General features: G+C 43.5%; 1 protein-coding gene across 2 annotated transcripts in view; it reads right to left on the bottom strand.

Annotated features, from left to right (window-relative positions):
• Positions 1-8161: 8161 nt before the first annotated feature.
• The window catches only part of tpm4a (tropomyosin 4a), a 32330-nt gene continuing 19376 nt past the window's right edge, over positions 8162-21115 (bottom strand). For both annotated transcript variants that reach the window (XM_084309197.1, XM_084309196.1), the window contains 7 exons: positions 17570-17703; positions 17205-17322; positions 16132-16202; positions 15832-15907; positions 13917-13979; positions 13318-13387; positions 8162-10089 (listed from right to left, as the gene is read on the bottom strand). In XM_084309197.1, the coding sequence (XP_084165323.1) occupies positions 10007-10089; positions 13318-13387; positions 13917-13979; positions 15832-15907; positions 16132-16202; positions 17205-17322; positions 17570-17703 (615 nt within the window). In that variant the 3' untranslated portion in view covers positions 8162-10006. The remainder of the gene's footprint in view (positions 10090-13317; positions 13388-13916; positions 13980-15831; positions 15908-16131; positions 16203-17204; positions 17323-17569; positions 17704-21115) is intronic.

Below are 21115 nucleotides of genomic sequence, written 5' to 3' on the forward strand. Positions count from 1 at the left end.
GTGCAAAAGCCTAAAACTCCTCCTCCTTGGATGTCAAATGCCTGTGTGGGGAACTGTCAACTTCACCAACACTAAACCCATGTCTCTTGACATGGAGATGGGTTAATCAAATGAGTAACATTGTCATCACCTCCCCAGGCTGCTACGGGATCACCACCATCTTCAGTCATGCCCAGTCAGTGATAGTGTGTGGGGCTGCAGCTTCATCTTCAGTCAGTGATAGTGTGTGGGGGCTGCAGCTTCATCTTCAGTCAGTGATAGTGTGTGGGGGCTGCAGCTTCATCTTCAGTCAGTGATAGTGTGTGGGGCTGCAGCTTCATCTTCAGTCAGTGATAGTGTGAGTGGGCTGCAGCTTCATCTTCAGTCAGTGATAGTGTGTGGGGGCTGCAGCTTCATCTTCAGTCAGTGATAGTGTGTGGGGGCTGCAGCTTCATCTTCAGTCAGTGATAGTGTGTGGGGGCTGCAGCTTCATCTTCAGTCAGTGATAGTGTGTGGGGGCTGCAGCTTCATCTTCAGTCAGTGATAGTGTGAGTGGGCTGCAGCTTCATCTTCAGTCAGTGATAGTGTGTGTGGGCTGCAGCTTCATCTCCAGTCAGCCTAAGAGGGAAGTGCTATCTGTCTCCATGTAAGCTGTTGACACAGTGCAGCCCAGACTAAAAGCTTTACTAAATCAAATCAAATAATCTTTATTTTGTAAAGCCCACAATCACAAGTTAATGTCCCCTTGGGCCGGACAAGTCCTCTTTAAACAAGTCAAGAAGAAACATCACAATAAATCAAGAACAAAAAAAAACACCATGAAATCCAAATTAAATGTAAAATAAACAAATGCAACACTCCCAGACATACAGATTCTTGTACCGGATCTCCTCTCTGGTAAACAAGAATATCCTGAAGACTCTGGCAGGAGCACTCATTCAAGGGTACTACGACTATGCTTGCACCTCATGGTACCAAAGCACCTCAAAGGCACTAAAAACAAAATTACAAACATCTCAAAACAAACTAGTCAGACTAGCTTGACCTGACTCCTAGAACCCACCTCACCCCTACCCACTTTGACAACCTAGGATGGCTTAGAGTAGACGACAGAGTACAGCAACTTGCAATGGGCCTGGTCTACAAGATACACTACACGACCAAGGTACCCATGTACATGTCAAAATACTTCCCAAAGGTCAGTGAATACCACGATCACAACACCAGAGGGAGCTCCACAAATCATGTTAAACCCAGATTCGGCTCAAACAAGGGACTAAACACGTTTCGCAATTATGCCACATCAATGTGGAACGCCCTACCCAAAGCTGTAAAGGAATGTGAATCACTACCCACTTTCAAAAACACTCTCAAAGAACACCTACGGGAGACTGCAATTTGAAACTGGCCCCTACAAATGGCCTAACCCAGTTGTACAGTAAATGACCAAGTATGGCTTTGTCAGTATTCCAATGTACAGTGTAGTGTACAGTGCCCCCCCCCCCCCCACCACCTACCCAACCCCCCCCCCCAGACCTCCAATGTACAGCCCCCCCCCCCCCCCACCTCCAATGTACAGTCCCCCCCCCCCCCCCCCCCCACCTAGCAATAGGAAAAAAGCACCACAGGCAATGTGGAGGAGAAAAACCTTAGAAGGGCCGTTTAAGGGGGATCCCCCTTCTTGGATGTCGGTGATAGTAGTGTTCCTATGGATGATCGATGGGTGGAGAATAAAAGAGGCGAAATAGGTGGTATGTATATACGTGTAATAAAACACAATTATGTACATACAATAGCAATTGGGGTACATAAGAATATTTTTGAAACATTTTAATAGAATATTCCGTTACTACTGCAGAAGTTCTAATTTTATATGGCAAATGGTGAGATTCTGATCTACACCCTATAACATCAGATCTGCTCACCACATCTCACTAGATGTTTCTTGTATTAACACTATATATATATACCTTTTGTATTATATATATAAAAAAAACTTTACCCTTTGAGAGGCCCTTTGTCCTCTTGTCAAGCCGTCATTGTAAATACGAATTTGTATTTGCCTGGTTAAAAAAAGGTTAAATAAAAAAAAGATTCAAATGATTGAAACCCGTTTTCTGGCAAACCATACTATTCTCATGTATGACTGGGTTAACTCTAGGCATGAAGGATAACAGTGATGAGACATTTCAATTGCAGACTATTGGAGATGTAACCTTTGTACAATGTCACTGACTGCGCATGTGGATGTGCATCCAGTCCTGACTGTGCATGTGGATATGTATCCAGTCCTGACTGCGCATGTGGATATGTATCCAGTCCTGACTGCGCATGTGGATATGTATCCAGTCCTGACTGCGCATGTGGATATGTATCCAGTCCTGACTGTGCATGTGGATATGTATCCAGTCCTGACTGTGCATGTGGATGTATCCAGTCCTGACTGTGCATGTGGATATGTATCCAGTCCTGACTGTGCATGTGGATGTATCCAGTCCTGACTGTGCATGTGGATGTGCATCCAGACCAGTCCTGACTGCGCATGTGGATGTGCATCCAGTCCTGACTGCGCATGTGGATGTGCATCCAGTCCTGACTGCGCATGTGGATGTGCATCCAGTCCTGACTGGCCTTGATCAGAATGCCTCCTTGTCCCACCTAGACCTATTTTCAGAGCATTCGGGTTCAGACATTTCTTTTACCCTGTGGGGTCCAGCTGCAATTCTTTTTAGAACGTCTCCATGGTGTCCCTGATATCTGCACACTTGTTTTTCTGTTAGCAACCTTTTGTAGCTTTCCAAAGATCCATAATTTTGTAGCTTTCCTAGTCCTTCCAGAATCTCTGTAATCCAACTTGAAAGAACAGTGTCTTTTTGGAGCCTTTATAAATAGTTTTTGATGTGTGTTGGATAAAATCGTATTCCTCCCCCCTGATTCTCAAGACCCGGGAGAACACATTTCTGAAGCCAAAGAGATTGTTGGTCTGTGTTTTTTTGTTAACAAAGTTCTGTGATATTCAATTTCTGTTATTTAATTTAATTTAACATATATAGTGATATAACTAATCACTATATGTTTGCAATACAGGATGGAGGTTATTATTGCATTGGGTTAAAATGTGAAGCACCTACTATGGCAATGGCAATGTCACTCACTCACTCACTCACTCACTCACTCACTCACTCACTCACTCACTCACTCACTCACTCACTCACTCACTCACTCACTCACGCATTCACTCACTCACTGTTAGTCGCTCTGCCCCTAGTGGTGGCTTACAGCCATTGCACTTAAATTTACATTTAGTCATTTAGCTGACGCTTTTATCCAAAGCGACTTACAAGTTCTGTACGACAAGTCAGCAGGAAGGGTACAACTCTTTCAGCTGAGTAACAATGTTCATCAAACAGTGTTGAAACTTGGGTGCTGCAGTGTTGAGTGCATAGTAGTAGAGAGAGACATATTGGTATAGTAGGTAGTAATATAGACAAGGAAGATTAATTAGTAGAAGAGTGCATGATAGTTTATTTTTTCATTGCAGATATTGAAGAAGTGTGTTTTTAGTCGACGGCGAAAGATTGGTCGTGTTTCGGTTGTCCTAACTGGTGGGAAGTTTGATTGATTGATTGAAAACTTTATTAACAGATTGCAGAATGGGTACAATATACGGCTCAATACAAACAACTGCTAAGAGGATGCAGACCAGAAAAATACTTTTGTCTTGTTTACATAAGGGTCCTCCATTTTCAATTCATCAAGACATTTATGACATACAAGACATACTAATATACAGTACTGTGTAAGAAAAAGAGATCATAAAAAATATATACATCCGAAGGGGAAGAAACTGTACATTGGAGGGTGGGGGGGGGGGGTTTGACATTTACCGGGGCCAGTTTGTAATTGCAGCCACCCGTAGGTGCTCTTTGAGAGCGGTTTTGAAGGAGGGTAGGGATTCACATTCCTTTACGGCTGTGGGTAGGGCGTTCCACATTATTGTGGCATAATTGCGAAACATGTTTAGTCCCTTGTTTGAGCCGAATCTGGGTTGCACATGATTTGTGGAACTCCCTCTAGTGTTGGTCGTGGAATTCACTGACCTTTGGGAAGTATTTTGACATGTGCATGGGTAACTTAGTGGTGTAGTGTATCTTGTAGACCAGGCCCATTGCAAGTTGTTGTACTCTGTTGTCTACTCTAAGCCATCCTAGGTTGTCAAAATGGGCAGGGGTAAGGTGGGTTTTAGGAGTAAGGCCAAGCAGTAGTCTCACCAGTTTGTTTTGTGATGTTTATAGCCTTGTTTGTAGGGCCTTTGAGGTGCTTTGGTACCATGAGGTGCAAGCATAGTCGTAGAACCCTTGAATGAGTGCTCCTGTTAGAGTCTTCAGGGTATTCTTGTTTACCAGAGAGGAGATCCTGTACAAGAATCTTGTTCGTTGGTTGACTTTTTTGATTACATTGGTTGCCATTTTGTCACAGGAAAGATTTGCCTCTAGGATGGAACCCAGGTAGGTAATTTCATCTTTCCTTGTGACAATATTGTCACCCACTGTAACAGAGAAGCTGTTGGCCTTGTTGAGTTTGCTATTTGATCCAAAGAGAATGGATTCCGTTTTTACCCAGGTGTAATGATAGTTTGTTATCAGCGAGCCAGGTGCAGATTCAGCCGAGTTCAGAGCTGAGGGCTTTTTCAACCTGCAACTTGTCCCTGTCAGAGACCAGCAGGGCTGAGTCATCCGCAAACAGGAACAAGTTGCAGTCACAAGCTGATGACATGTCATTTGCATAAATTAGAAACAGTAAAGGCCCTAGTATGCTTCCTTGTGGAACACCACAGCTCACTGGGAGGGGGGGGATAGAGTACCGTTCACCTCCACCATCTGTTCTCTCCCCTCCAGGTAGGATTGCATCCAGCTCACTGATGAACTATCAAAACCAATTGCTTTTAGCTTATCAATCAGAATGGAGTGTTGACATTGTCGAAAGCCTTTTGGAGTATTTGCCCGCATCCACCTCGTGTTTGATGTGGTCGTTTAAATAGAGAAGGCATGTGTCAGTGGAATGGGATGGGATGTGAAGCCAGATTGGAATTCGTAGATTCACTTTTTTTCCGCAAGGTACTTTTCGACCTGTTCGTAGACTATTTTTTCCATAACTTTCGAGATGGAGGTAAGAATAGAAACAGGGCGATAGTTGCCTGGGTCTAATTTTCTGCCTTTTTTGTGCAGAGGAGTCACTCTCGCAATTTTGAAATCTTTGGGGACGTGTCCCTGTTTTATGGAGAGGTTTATTATGTGGGTGATGACTGAAGTTCATTCCACCATTGTGGAGCAAGGACTGAGAATAGGCGGCTTCTCTTTGATGACCCTCCTGGAGCTCGGATAGGTTCTGAGGCGGCCAGAAGAATATGCATAACGTAGAGGTCTTGAGGGTGTGTAGTTAGACCATTGACCGGAGGTAGGTGGGAGCTGTTCCCTTTGCTGCGTGATATGCCAGGTCGAGGACCTTGAAGCGGATTCGTGCGGCGATGGGGAGCCAGTGCAGGTCCCTAAGAAGTGGGGTAACAGGGGCTGACTTTGGTAGGTTGGAGATCAGACGGGCCGCTGCGTTCTGAATTAGTGGAAGTGGCTTGGTGGCGATGGTCGGTAGACCAGCAAGCAGTGCATTGCAGTAGTCGAGGCGAGAGATAACTGTTGATTGTACGAGGAGTTGAGTGGATTCTTTTCTCATTTCATCTATGACTATAGTTTGCTTCACATCTTAGGACCCTGTGTGCCTTGTTAATTGCAATCCAACTGTATGCCATACATTGCTTGTTCTGCTCATCTACTACAGTTGGAAATATATTGGTGTGTCTTGCTTACCTGAAACAGTATTAGAAAAGGATTTGGTGGAAAAAGACAGGAGTGGCTGAACATTGGTCCAGCGCAGCGCCTGTACAAGTTCTGTACATTCTGTGTGTTTTGCCTGCAGTGAGATTCTGAAATGTCTCTTCTCACTTTGTCCTTCTAGGCTGTTCCTTCAAGAAGAAACCATCCTGAGCAGGCCCGGCCAACACGGAGCCTTTGATTGGCATCAACATGGACCATAATGGAAGTGTGGGTGTGTTTGATTTAGGTACTAGGGCAGGCAAAATCTTACTTGGGCATACCCAAGGAAAATGCAACATTGCTAGGGAAAATGTAGTTTGTAATTAACTACCTAAACAAAATTACCCTAAGTAGTTAACTACTGAAAAAGCTACTGAGATTTGAATGTAGTTCAACTATCACCCAACTACTGCAAAATGAAGTAATTGTATTTGTGTGTGTGTGAAGTAAATGTATTTGCAGCTGATAGATGCTGTGTGCTCTACTAGTCAACATCACCTGCTGATGGATAGATGCTGTCTGCTCTACTAGTCAACTTCACCAGCTGATAGATAGATGCTGTCTGCTCCTACTAGTCAACTTCACCAGCTGATAGATGCTGTCTGCTCTACTAGTCAACTTCAACAGCTGATGGATAGATGTTGTCTGCTCTACTAGTCAACTTCACCAGCTGATGGATAGATGCTGTCTGCTCTACTAGTCAACTTCACCAGCTGATAGATGCTGTCTGCGCTACTAGTCAACTTCACCAGCTGATAGATAGATGTTGTCTGCTCTACTAGTCAACTTTACCAGCTGATGAATAGATGCTCTCTGCTCTACTAGGCAACATCACCTGCTGATGGATTGATAGATGCTGCCTGCTCTACAAGTCAACTTCACCAGCTGATAGATAGATGCTGTCTGTTCTACTAGTCAACTTCACCAGCTGATATACTGTATGCTGTCTGCTCCTACTAGTAAACTTCACCAGATGCTGTCTGCTCTACTAGTCAACTTCACCAGCTGATATAGATGCTGTCTGCTCTACTAGTCAACTTCAACAGCTGATGGATAGATGCTGTCTGCTCTACTAGTCAACTTTACCAGCTGATAGATAGATGCTGTCTGCTCTACTAGTCAACTTCACCAGCTGATATAGATGCTGTCTGCTCTACTAGTCAACTTTACCAGCTGATAGATAGATGCTGTCTGCTCTACTAGTCAACTTCACCAGCTGATATGCTGTCTGCTCTACTAGTCAACTTCACCAGCTGATGTATAGATGCTGTCTGCTCTACTAATCAACTTCACCAGCTGATAGATAGAGGATGTCTGCTCTACTAGTCAACTTCACCAGCTGATGGATAGATGTCTGCTCTACTAGTCAACTTCACCAGCTGATGGATAGATGTCTGCTCTACTAGTCAACTTCACCAGCTGATATAGATTATGTCTGCTCTACTAGTCAACTTCACCAGCTGATATAGATTATGTCTGCTCTACTAGTCAACTTCACCTACTGATGGATAGATGCTGTCTGCTCTACTAGTCAACTTCACCTGCTGATGGATAGATTCTATTCTGAAACCACCACAAATTCATACCTTTCCAACTGTGGTGTTTATGCAAACATAATTCATTGAGAATTTTCCACAGCCTTGTAAGCTCGTAATTGCTAACTATACTATTAGATCTAGTAAAATTATATAAATTTGTAACGTTCTGGGTTTCTGTCCTCTTCTAGGACGGGAAACCCTACCGCCTTTCTGGAGTACTTCACCCTGTTCTATGTTTGCACTGATTGACTGTCACCTCTGGTTCGCTGTCACTTATGCTGTCACTAATTGATGCGTGTGGTATGTCAGGAATGTGGCTATATAGTAATCTCCTGTTCTCTGTCTCTTTGTCGGAGCTCCAAACAGACCTGCGTGCAGTCGGCTACAGGACAAGTGCTGGACCCTCTTGTTGCTGTTATTATGATTTAGTATTCTTCCTTAAGTATATTCTCAGTTGACGCTTAGCGTCTTTCTTGTTATCGTTACTTTATCCTTGCTCTGGTGATTCTTACAATAAAAAGAACACACTATTCGAGAAGAGCAACCACACCTGAGTCTCCCTTCTACAATTGGTACTCAATTCCTACCTTGCATCGTAACATAAATTAATTATATATTACAATATAGTGAATTGTAAAATTATTTTCTTTTTGAGTTGTGGTATTTAATGTAGAGATCATGCTGAATGTAAAAATTATTGTTGGATTAATTGCTTCTCTTGTATGTGTGCAAAACATTTATTTTTGTAATCAAAACACTGTACACAAACTGAAATCAGTTACATTTTCTGTAAAAAAAAGAAAGGTTTATTGAAAGAGGGGGGCAAAGAGAATGAAATATTTTAACAGACTCAGTCAAATGTGAGGCTTTTTCATGGTCCAAGGTGGATAAAAACCACCATGAACTTCACAAACAATAAACATTTTAAGGGGTTTACCATCTCTGGTATGTGTGCTCTTTCTCGAGTTTCCCTGCCCCAAAAAAAAACAATTGGAATGATACAACTTCTCATTACCCATAGCTACCATTATTCTACTATATACAATAAGTATTCATGGTTTACAAAAACTTTGACTGAGGCTCCAGTGGTTTCAGGTTCACTCGCATAACACCACATGCACTGCAAGGCCAGCCGGGACAGATGACTTTACACATTATCACCAGCCGCAGGGAAACACGCATGATCAGGTGAACCTCGTGAACAGGTGCTACATGGATGTCAGTGCATCGTCACACGAGCAGACAATCCCCCATCAGTCCAAAACACTCGGGTTCTGCACACAATTCCATGTGCCGTGTGGAGAAATGTCTGACCTATGGAATTTGTGATTGTGTGCAACTCAAATCAAGTAGACTGTAGGATCATTTAGGACTGGGAAGTTATTGCTCTCATTTCTAGTGTATGAAATGTGGACCGTGTGAAGTATGAAAAAGTCTCATTGTGACAGAGCAGCGGGCTTCTGGGTACATAGCCTTATTTCACACCGAGCAGCAAGAATGAACACATAATTTCCACGAGGTGTTGCCTATCTGTAAAACCTATAGAAACAAATGTTTGATGGATAGTTGAGGGGGGCACAGAAGAGCCATTATTCAGTACATCACAGAGCATAAAAAAGCCTAGATTACCCGGCTAACACAAAGAGCCATGAACATCATAGGAGTAAGGCAGCATCCCACACCCCAGGCTGTGTTTGATGATAACAATCATCAGACAGGCCCAGGAGATTATTTCAGACTCCACCCATGTCCTCCACCCTGAGTACCAGCTTGTCCCCCAGTGCAGCTCAACCACATGTCCTCCTGTCCATAAAAGCCCTAAATGACAAGCTAGCCAGAGCCCAACCCCTGTAACACTGCTTTTTACCTTGACTGTACATATGTACATTTGATAATGATTCTATGCTGATGAGGCTGCTTTACTCTTACTGCACATATTGTGTATGTACACTATTATGATGACCACAGGTGTGTTGTATTACGGACTGTGTGCAATTTGTTGGTTGGTTGGTATGTGCACGTGAAATACTGTGTGTGTGTGTGTGCATGTGGACTGCTGACTGGTTTGTGTATGTATGCACTTTGCTATTTTGTAGCAGATACTGTATGTGTCCAAGACAAATTTCCTTTGGGACAATAAAGTCTATCTTATCGTAAGTTATAATATCACCTCTAGATGGCACTTGTGAGCCACACACACACACACACACACACAACTACTGACTACATTCACAAACCCCCCCCAATGCCATTTACATGCATTCAAATTCGATGGCTGATTGATAACCTTAAGTTTAAATTATTTGAGCGACCAGATCAGGGCATCCCGTACAGTAGGTGTTTTGTAAATATGGCCATTGTCCATTCTTTAATATAAAAGTGGTCAAAAAGTTTCCTGAAAGACAAAGTCTGATACAAAAGGAGGTGATGGATTTGGAATGACCATCTCATCTTAAAACAGAGACATGTCAGAAAGAAAGTTGTGCATTAGAGAAAAACAAAAGAAGAAAAAAAGATACAAGTATTAAGTTAATCCCCTTTCCCCTGGGGAATCAGACATTACAGCTCAGAGTGTGGAATGTTGCATGACTATCTCGTCCTCCATCATATCTGTTGAGTTTATAAGCTGTTCAGCTCCTGCAGCGTCTGGTCCAGGACTTGATGCATGCCAAGATTCTCTTCCTTGGCACTTGCTAATTTCTCTGTAGAGAGAGAGAGAGAAAGAAGAAAACACTATAAACACTTTAAATCAAAGGCAGCCAAGGAAACGGCTCAGACATCAACAGCAATTTACCATAAAACTACCCCGTTTTCAGAATTCATATATGTTATTCCTATCGTCCCAAGAGAGTACACAAATATTAGTGAACATGAACAACTCTCCCACAACACTGGAATGCATCAAGTATAAAGTCTGGAGCTGCTCCATAGACAATGAATTGGCTAAGATGGTAAAGGATACACTGAGAACACCCAAGAGAATGTTTTGAGTATACATGTGCATTTTCTGTTTTAGAACCGAGAACACTACTATAGAATTAAAACTAATTTGGGTATAAAAAATAAAACAAACTTTCTGTGGGTCCACAAAATCAGTCTCCCATTCATTGCATGTTTGAGTATCGATTCTCTGGTTTCTGGCTTTAGGAGAGAGTAGCTCATGTTCACAAATACTGACTGAATCTTCTTTTCCTAGGCCATGGAAATAACATATTGGAAATCTTCATTCGAGTCGTGTTATTTATTTTTATTTTTGGGCAAACGGTATTACTCACACAATTGCATGATGAACCTTTTTTTAATACCATGCAACAGATGTTTTGCATAAGTACTCTGGTTGTGTAAAGTCCATGTGCAAAAAACCCAACCACACAATACTACCCTAAAAGTGAAGTTAGATTTGCATGCATAAAACTGCTAACTTTGTCGACCAGCGTGTGAATGCGGTCCTCTGATTCACTCAAACTTCTGTGCGTTACAACAAAGACATTGTTAGGCCTGTACTATCAGTTAGGGTTTAACAATATTGTTAGCAGTGCATATATATAGAGACACATGTGAACACACAAGAGCCCACCAGAACCAGCTACAATATGTTACATTCAAAACCACAAAAGGAGATTGTGTTACTTTCAGGTAATCACTGAAGGGGGCACGCCACATTAATTCATGCTAACACTCGGGGAAAATCTCACCTTGTCAAGTAGCTACAACTTGTTGATAATAGAGACCATATCAAGGAATAGTGTGGATCTGAATGAGAATTGTATTCTCTTGCCCTGGGAGCCAAGCTCATAAAAACACATTACTTCTTGTTCTTGCATCATAACCCACCATAATTAGGCTTGGGACACATTCTGGGGTCCCAACCCACGATTTAAGAAATGCTGATATACAGCAATGAGCAGTTGCAAAGAGCAAATCAACTGTTTGTTACTTATTTGCATAAATCTGGGTCAGCCCTATGTTCCCACAGCCCAATGGTCACACCGCCATATGTTCCCACAGCCCAATGGTCCCACAGCCCTATGTTCCCGGACGAACCCTCTACTGAGGACAATTGGATAATAGGTTGGGTGTAATTGGTTACCAAATTAAGAGAAAGGGGGATAAAATCAGATAAAAATCTATGAAAAAAGGAAATGTGGGAACATAGGGCTGTGGGAACATAGGGCCTAATTTTTAGTGGAAAAAAAATCTTAGGGAACATAGGGCTGTGGGAACATTGGGCTGTGGGAACATATGGCCTAATTTTGAGAAAGATCTTAGAAATGTGGGAACATAGGCATGATCCCCATAAATCCTGGAATGGAAAAACAGAAAATGTCTGAAAATAAAATAAAGTCTATACTGTATATCTTAAAAAGTGGGAACATTATGGGAAATGCTCTCACTGTCTTCTCCAGAGTCAACAAGAAATAGATACCAATTTTGCAAATAAATAACAAACAGTTGATATGGACCAGCTAACCTAGCTGCTGACCAAAACCACCTCTCCGGGAGCTTTAAGCTAGGCTAGCTGATCCGTATCCACTTCCATTCAGTTGCTGCTAAGCTAGGCTAGCTTGCAGCTTGATAGTGTTCTCCTGAACGCACAGAGGAAATTGGTATATATCTTCTTGTCTGACTCTGGAGAAGACGGTAATTATAATACCCATAATTTCCCATAATGTTGGCGTTTTCCTTTAAACAACAAGCTAAAAAAGAATTAGAAAAGAAAGTGGCAAGCTAGGAAAGGACACGTTTTTAATGTTCTTTTTTGCACAGTGAGAAGGGCAAAAGGCACGCAGGACTGAGAGAGAAGGCAGAGTCAGAAGAGTCAGAAAGATACAAAAGGGAAGAGAGAGGGGGAAAGACAAAGAAATCAGGGTGGAGAATAGAGGGATTTGGGGAGGGGTCATCTCTACAGAGAGGTCATGTCATTGAGAGCATGGTCCAACTCCTCGCTGATGGCCTTGTACTTCAGTTTCTGAGCATACAGTTCATCTGGAGGTCAAAGGTCGACAGGGAGCACAAGCAGATGTCAAGGATAGCGGCGGCGGCAGGACCAAAAGGCAAGAGGCAGGAAGAGAATGACAGAGGCAAAGAGCAAAGGGAGGAGAGATTGGACAAAGAAATGACAGGTCAGAATGTTATACTGCACGTGTGTATATATGCTTAGGAGATCTGCAGATCAGCACGCTGAAGTGAAAACATGTTCCAGATCCTTCTGCTCGGCGAGAGCTTTGAGCTTTAAAGCCTCTGCCAAATATCTCATAAAAGGGCTCCCATATCTCATAAACACGGATGCCTGTGTTTCAACAACGCAATAACGCTGACCTAAGAATCGTTGAGCACACACTGTCCTCTTTTCAGCACAGTAGACATAGAGTGGTTGTTCCTCAGAACAGTTCTTTAGGAATAGATGTCAAGGGGCTTTAGTGCCTGCTGCATAGCTCTTTACACTGGAGACGCAGAGATATTTTATCAGCTTGTCTTGGTAAGGAGTTTCCATACGTTTGGCGGGGGAACCTTTTTCTTTTTCCACAGAAAATATCTCCAGCGTGGCTGTAACTGGATACCCTAGCCGTGACCTATGTTGAAATGAATTGCTTAAAAACGGGGCGTGCGCTTATTAAGATGCTGTTTGATTGGCCAGACAGATGAATGGGCAACCCTGCTGACCTATAGGAAACTACATCCACTTGGGGTTCCTAAACAAGCTTGACATGTCTACTAATTCATTGACATGGAATTCAGCATTGGATCCTGACTCATGGTTTTCATTACAGAGCTAGTCAGGCTAATGGACCTAACAGAACTGAACAAATGAAGATTTGTCCCCGTCCCCTTGGCATTTTACATTTAACATCTTTTGCTTAAAAAAAAAGGAAATAAAAATACTGTGATACAATGTGAAGACTGTATCAAGTGTAACAGTGCCCTCATACCTTCCAGGTCATCAATGGATTTTTCCAGTTTGGCTACTGTCCTCTCTGCAAACTCTGCACGTGTCTCAGCCTGGAAGAGAGAGATATACCTGTAGTATCTAACTCTGACAGGAACAAACATAGTAACTAACTCTGACAGGAACAAACATAGTAACTAACTCTGACAGGAACAGACATAGTAACTAACTCTGACAGGAACAGACATAGTAACTAACTCTGACAGGAACAGACATAGTAACTAACTCTGACAGGAACAGATAGAGTATCTAACTCTGACAGGAACAGACATAGTAACTAACTCTGACAGGAACAGACATAGTAACTAACTCTGGCATGGTAACACATGCCATCTAGAAAACTAGACAATGTTTCTTAAAACATTTGTAATAGAAGTAGTTGTTGTTTATCTCCACCTCTCTCAACTTGGATGTTTTGCCAGCCATTCTTGACACATTCGTAAGATGCAATTACATTTACATTTACAATTATTGAGTGAAGTGAACATTCGGGAGGTGAACAGAAACAACCAGCTGATTCTAAGGCTTGGAAACCCTTTCCATGTGTGTCAGTGGTCAGAAGAAGCAGCAGAATCATCTCACCTCCTTCAGCTTGTCACTGAGAACCTTGATCTCTTCCTCATACTTGTCCTCTTTTTCTGAGTACTGTTGGAACACACAGTCACAGATGCTGTTACAGAGAAACACGCAAGGAAGCAGGAAGCACACATTTGTACAATACACACACACACATACATACACACACATGCCCATATACCAGTCCCTCTGCAGGGAAGGTGTTGCCATGGTCACTGGGAACACACTGTACTGTTATACCAACCATGGCAAGCCTGACTCTGTGATACCAACCATGGCAAGCCTGACACTGTTATACCAACCATGGCAAGCCTGACTCTGTGATATCAACCATGGCAAGCCTGACTCTGTGATACCAACCATGGCAAGCCTGACTCTGTGATACCAACCATGGCAAGCCTGACACTGTGATACCAACCATGGCAAGCCTGACACTGTGATACCAACCATGGCAAGCCTGACACTGTGATACCAACCATGGCAAGCCTGACTCTGTGATACCAACCATGGCAAGCCTGACACTGTGATACCAACCATGGCAAGCCTGACTCTGTGATACCAACCATGGCAAGCCTGACACTGTGATACCAACCATGGCAAGCCTGACACTGTGATACTAACCATGGCAAGCCTGACTCTGTGATACCAACCATGGCAAGCCTGACTCTGTGATACCAACCATGGCAAGCCTGACTCTGTGATACCAACCATGGCAAGCCTGACTCTGTGATACCAACCATGGCAAGCCTGACTCTGTGATACCAACCATGGCAAGCCTGACTCTGTGATACCAACCATGGCAAGCCTGACACTGTGATACCAACCATGGCAAGCCTGACTCTGTGATACCAACCATGGCAAGCCTGACATTGTTATACCAACCATGGCAAGCCTGACACTGTTATACCAACCATGGCAAGCCTGACTCTGTGATACCAACCATGGCAAGCCTGACACTGTTATACCAACCATGGCAAGCCTGACACTGTTATACCAACCATGGCAAGCCTGACTCTGTGATACCAACCATGGCAAGCCTGACTCTGTGATACCAACCATGGCAAGCCTGACACTGTGATACCAACCATGGCAAGTCTGACACTGTGATACCAACCATGGCAAGCCTGACTCTGTGATACCAACCATGGCAAGCCTGACTCTGTGATACCAACCATGGCAAGCCTGACACTGTGATACCAACCATGGCAAGCCTGACACTGTGATACCAACCATGGCAAGCCTGACTCTGTGATACCAACCATGGCAAGCCTGACACTGTGATACCAACCATGGCAAGCCTGACTCTGTGATACCAACCATGGCAAGCCTGACTCTGTGATACCAACCATGGCAAGCCTGACACTGTGATACCAAGTCAAAAAAGGCCAGATACACGTGGTGCTGAAAAGGAGCATGTGTTGCAGCTGGCCTGCCTCTGCCTGGGGAGGAATGTGGAGCTCAAGACGTGTCTCTACTGGTTGCTGCTTCACATCAATTAGTACAGTTCATGTGGCCATCAACCCCTCTGACTGACTCAGATACATCTGTAAGAGATCAATTTGTCAGGTGATAGAGAAGGTATTTTACGTGTGTTTAAAGATCGCAGTAAGTGGCTGGCAACCGTGATTATGTAGAATAGATGAGTAAGAGGTTGCATGTTCAGACTTTCATCTGCAAAGTTTCCGTGGATAGTAAATGGTTGTTTGCAAGTACTCAGCTGTGAAGACTTGTTGAGGAGGCGGCTTGACAGGACTCTCTAGTGATGAGTGATGACGACGGAAGCTTTCCTAAGAACTACGTCCAAAATGTTGCCCTTAGGGTCACAAAGATCTTTTCCTGGTCAAGCCATAGGATACAGGCCAGGGGACCAGTAGTTGAACCCAGCCATGCATTCCATTCACATGTAACAGCTCACACTCACCTTCTCAGACGAGGCTTCTAGGGACTTGAGGTTGTTAGTCACATTTTTCAGCTCCTCCTCCATCTCACTGCATTTACTACAGACAGAAACATGGACAAATACTTAGCTTTCACTTGGGAATGAAGAGATGCGAGTGTGTGCTCATGCATGCGCGTGCGTGTGTGAGAGAGAGAGAGAGAGAGAGAGAGAGAGAGAGAGAGAGAGAGAGAGAGAGAGAGAGAGAGAGAGAGAGAGAGGGAGAGGGAGAGTGTGTGTCTAAGAGAGTGTGTGTCTGTGTGTGAGAGAGAGAGTTGTACTAACAGTTCTGAGACCTCGGCCCTCTCCTCAGCTCTCTCGAGCTCTCCTTCAAGAATCACCAGTTTACGGGCCACCTGGGACAGAGGGAGATCGTTTTATTGTATATATTCATACACGTTAATTACACTGAAGCGTATATCCAACTCTGTCTAAAGAGAGGTCCGTTCATTCTGTCACCATATTGGCAACACCTGCCGAGATGAACACTAATAGCAACCATTGAGGCGATACATCTTTTTTAATCTCGAGTCATCTGTATCTAACAATCTGTTATAAATATATTATACCTTTCATATTTCAAAGTCACTGGTGAATTATGTACAACATGGTTAATTTGGTTACAAAGAACAAATTACATTAAGTACAGCTTATACACATGCACCAGTCTCTGATTACCATGTCTCAGATTACTACTGTGCGATTCCCAGCCTCTTTGGCAGAGATCGCTATTATTTTTTAAACATCTTAAAAGCAGTACATTACGTGACATATAATTATTTTCTCCAAATATGTTTATCTTGTTTGGTTCGTGTAGTCATATATTATATAGTCATATATCAGACTGTCTCTGCCTGTATCACCTCAGGCTGGGCCATGCCTCTCTAACTATTCATTAGATTAGCATCTACATTTACATTTACATTTAGTCATTTAGCTGACGCTTTTATCCAAAGCGACTTACAAGTTCTGCATGACAAGTCATCAGGAAGGATACAACTCTATCAGCTGAGTAACAATGTTCATCAAAGTGTTGAGTGCTACAGTGTAGGTTAGTTTATTAGGACAAGTGCATGACAGTACGGTTAGTTAGGGTTCGTTTTTTTTTCTTTTTAATTCAGATAATGGTTGAAGAAGTGCGTCTTTAGTCGACAGGCAAATTCTAATTAACATTAATTTATTAAAAATAAATTGGACTTCATGGTGTTTTTGTTTTCTTCTTGATTCATTGTGATGTTTCTTCTTGACTTGTTTAAAGAAGACGTGTCCGGCCCATGGGGACATTAACATGTGTTGTCGGGCCTTATAAATAAATTTGATTTGATTTGATTAACTAGCGACCGCTGTGATAGTCTCACCTCCTCATATTTGCGGTCGGCCTCCTCTGCGATGTGTTTGGCCTCCTTCAGCTGCATCTCCTGGATCTCCATCTTCTCCTCATCCTTACACGCCCGGTTCTCAATCACCTTCATGCCTCTGTACACACAGAAGACACGGAAACATTGGGAGATGTTAGACTACATAGGCGAAGCACATGCTCATGCACGCATGCACACACACGCACACACACACACACACACATCATTCCACCATTCCATTACGCAGCCAAACCCACATAGACAACAGATATGCTTTTGAACATTCCAGAACAGAAATATTCTCATGATGTCCCCCCCGATGTCCCCCGTATTGTTTGGGATTCATCTTAAAGAGGCAGACTGACCTCTCACTCTCATCTGCCGCCTTCTCCGCCTCCTCTAGTTTCTGCAGCGCGGTGGCCAGCCTCTCCTGGGCCCGGTCCAACTCCTCTTCTACCAGCTGGATCCTACGGTTCAGAGCTGCTACATCACCTTCTGCCTGGGGGGGGGGGGGGGGGAGAGAGATTCATCAAAACTTTATTCACCAGTACGTATCGAGAAATGAGCGCCTCGTGTCACCGGTTCCAACGCGGCCGATGCTAACCCAGACCGGATCAGGTGTGCCACCGACATGAGCACCGAGATCTAGGGCCGGGACAGCCGGTGTAAAAGACTGAATACATCCTGCGAATCGAATGGCAAGCAGAGCTCTTTTTTTGCTGTCAGTTTCCATGATGCCTACAATAATGAAAGGGTTAACATGCACTTATATTGTAAGCAGTATGGTGCAGCCTATGTGTTCCTGAGATGGTTCTTCAAGGGAATAGAGTGAGAGCTATAAATGTAACAACTCTGACAGTAGAGGAAATTACATTGCCAAGTTAAATTGGATTCAATGTTTGCATGATATAGAAAAACAGAAGAAGAATAGTCTTGGTTTTGGCACCCTTTAGGAATCGGCATTTTTTAATGATCAAATTTGGCACTGGAATCGAAATAATTCAAAACTACACCCGACGCTATACCCCCCCTGCAATGGGAAGACCGGGGGTGAGGATGGTGGGAGAGTAGGAGTAGGGGAAGGAGAAAGAGAAAAGGGAATGAGAGAGATGGCTTAGAGGTTAGTCAGTGGTCTCGCTGCTCTCTGATGTCACACTGGGGACTGTAGTGTTCCGTTCCAGTCCTCAATGACATGATATGGAGATTGATGTCATTAGCCCTTATTTTATCAAGTGCAGGAGAACTGGCAAAGGGTGATTGAGTAACCATGTCCGCTTCTTTTAAAACGCTCTGCATCTGCGCAGAACACCCTGTCTCATCGACGATCACTGATCACTCATCACGCTTGCTAAATGCCACTGTTTCATCGATTCATCATAACTAGAGTATTCCAAATTTAGTTTGCCTTCTTTCCTTAGTGCTGTATGATGCCCATAATACGATGCCCATAATATGATGCCATTGCCCATAATACGATGCCCAGTTATTCTGGAACTGTAATGGCGAATTCAATTGGAGTGGTTGGAGCAAAACAGAGCTGAAATGAAAAGTGAATCAATAGGGACACTATTTTCCACTTAAAGAAAAGACTGCAGCATGAGAAACTGATACACAGCAATCTGTTGTTGGGAGCTCTCTGGGGACGACTCATGTTTCATAAATCAATATCTGAGAGGGGTTGATGAATAGTAAGTGAATTGGAGACAGATGGAAACCCTTAGAAGAAGATCTTTTTTTTTGGCCTCAGGAAACACTGCTGAGTGTGGCTGGAAATGTAACCCATTTTAATATCAGTAGATATTAGAACTTTGGAGATTAATGGAAAGTTAACAGGAAAAAAAAGAAACTCTGGTAATTTCCGGTCACTGAATGTACGCTGTACTGGGACCAAGCGCGGGAAGAAAAATGGCCTTCATCTCTTATGCCCTCGGTAAACAATGGAGAGCAAAGGAAGAAAAAGAAAGCAAATGGAGGAGCAAACAGGCATTTCCTCTCTGTTGGCTGGGGAGGAGTGTACCTGACAACCACCTCCCAGGGAGTCAGCTTCAAACAGAGAGCTCAACCCTGACCTCTCTCTGACTCAACCCTTTGACTCAACCTGACGGACACAAGGCTCATGTCTAACATTAAGTGTCATAAGAAATAAAGAAGGGAGTAGCCTAGTTATTCCTTTATTCAACTCGTACGGCGTCGACTGCTACATTGATGCAATTTTGTGTGACATTAACATTTAAAATCCCTTGGCTTTAACCCAAGAGCAGAATTTCATTCCCCCGCCTGTAGTGAAATAGAACCTTGGGATTGCTTAGAAAAGCAGACATTACTCCTCTCATAATAACAGGTTGCAGTTTCATTATTTAAAGCAACTCCGGGCCGGCCTGGTAAGCCTTGTACGAGTCGGTGAGTCATTCTAGTCATTCGGTCTATAAATCAGCCAATGAGATCAGTCAATGTGTCAGTTTAGTCCGTTTACCAGCCGTGGGAGTCACCCGAGTCCACCGCTCGTTCAGACAGAGAGGAATGTCTCTGAGAACGAGATGAAGCAACGGGGGAAGGTGGGCGAAGGAGAAGGCATGTTTAAGAAGGACAGAGCTAACAGAGCACAGGGGGGAGAGTGGGCGTACGCAGTAAATTCCAAAGAGTAAATTTTACTCAAACTGAGTACATTTTACTCAAACAGAGTTTGAGTAAAATTTACTCTGCGAAATGTACTGTGTAGGAGAAGGCATGTTTAAGAAGGACAGAGCTAACAGAGCACAGGGGGGAGAGTGGGCGTAGGAGAAGGCAGGCTTGATTGATTGATTGAAAACCTTATAAACAGATTGCAGAATGGGTACAATACAGTACGGCTCAATACAAACAACTGCTACGAGGATGCAGACTGTGTATAAAAAAATATTTAAAAGATCATAAGAAAAATATATACATCCGAAGGGGAAGAAACTGTACATTGGAGGGGGTTGGGTGGGTGTGGGGGTTTGGACATTTACCAGGGCCAGTTTCTAATTGCAGCCACCCATAGGTGCTCTTTGAGAGCGGTTTTGAAGGAGGGTAGGGATTCACATTATTTTACGGCTGTGGGTAGGGCATTCCACATTGTTTTGGAACAGAGCTAAGAGAGCACAGGGGGGGGAGAGTGGGCGTAGGAGAAGGCACGTTTAAGAAGGACAGAGTTAACAGAGGAGCACAGGGGGGAAAGGCTAATTCGTGTCTGTGCAGAGTGCCATTCCATTTAGTCACAGACTGGACATTTCATAGAGGGCAAACATGGCGTCCAGCACACTGGCAATTGCTCCTCCTAGTCTTTATTTATTTATCTCTTTCTTTCTCTCCATCTTACACTCTTTTACTGGATCTGAGACTGTCTGCGTCTCTCTCTCTCTCTCTCTCTCTCTCTCTCTCTCTCTCTCTCTCTCTCTCTCTCATGAATCCCTCAGGCTTCAAGTTTGAAGTTTTCAGATGCATGCACAGTTACACACAGTTACACACAGTTACACACACAGTTACACACACACACACACACACACACACACACACACACACACACACACACACACACACACACACACACACACACACACACACACACACACGTCACACACACACACACACACACCCCTCCTTCTGTTTCTCTCTGGTCCTGCCCCTCTGGACCCAGTGATGCCAGGGAGACCGGTTGACACGAGACAGGAAATATCCGTTGAATGAAAGATGATGAATCTCAAACCACCAAGTTCCAGGAATATTGAGAGAAAGGCCATAAAAAAACTCTAATGATCAAATGAAAAATCATAAATCACTCAAACACAATGGTATCTCATCACTTAGGTTTTAGAAGAATGTATATCTTTCAACATTACACCAAGGGCCAGTGGAGACGGTGAACAGGACTGAATAGGAGGAGAGAGCCT

The sequence above is a fragment of the Notolepis coatsorum genome, assembly GCF_963971535.1.
Source record: "Notolepis coatsorum genome assembly, chromosome: 2".
NCBI classification, from domain to species: domain Eukaryota; kingdom Metazoa; phylum Chordata; class Actinopteri; order Aulopiformes; family Paralepididae; genus Notolepis; species Notolepis coatsorum.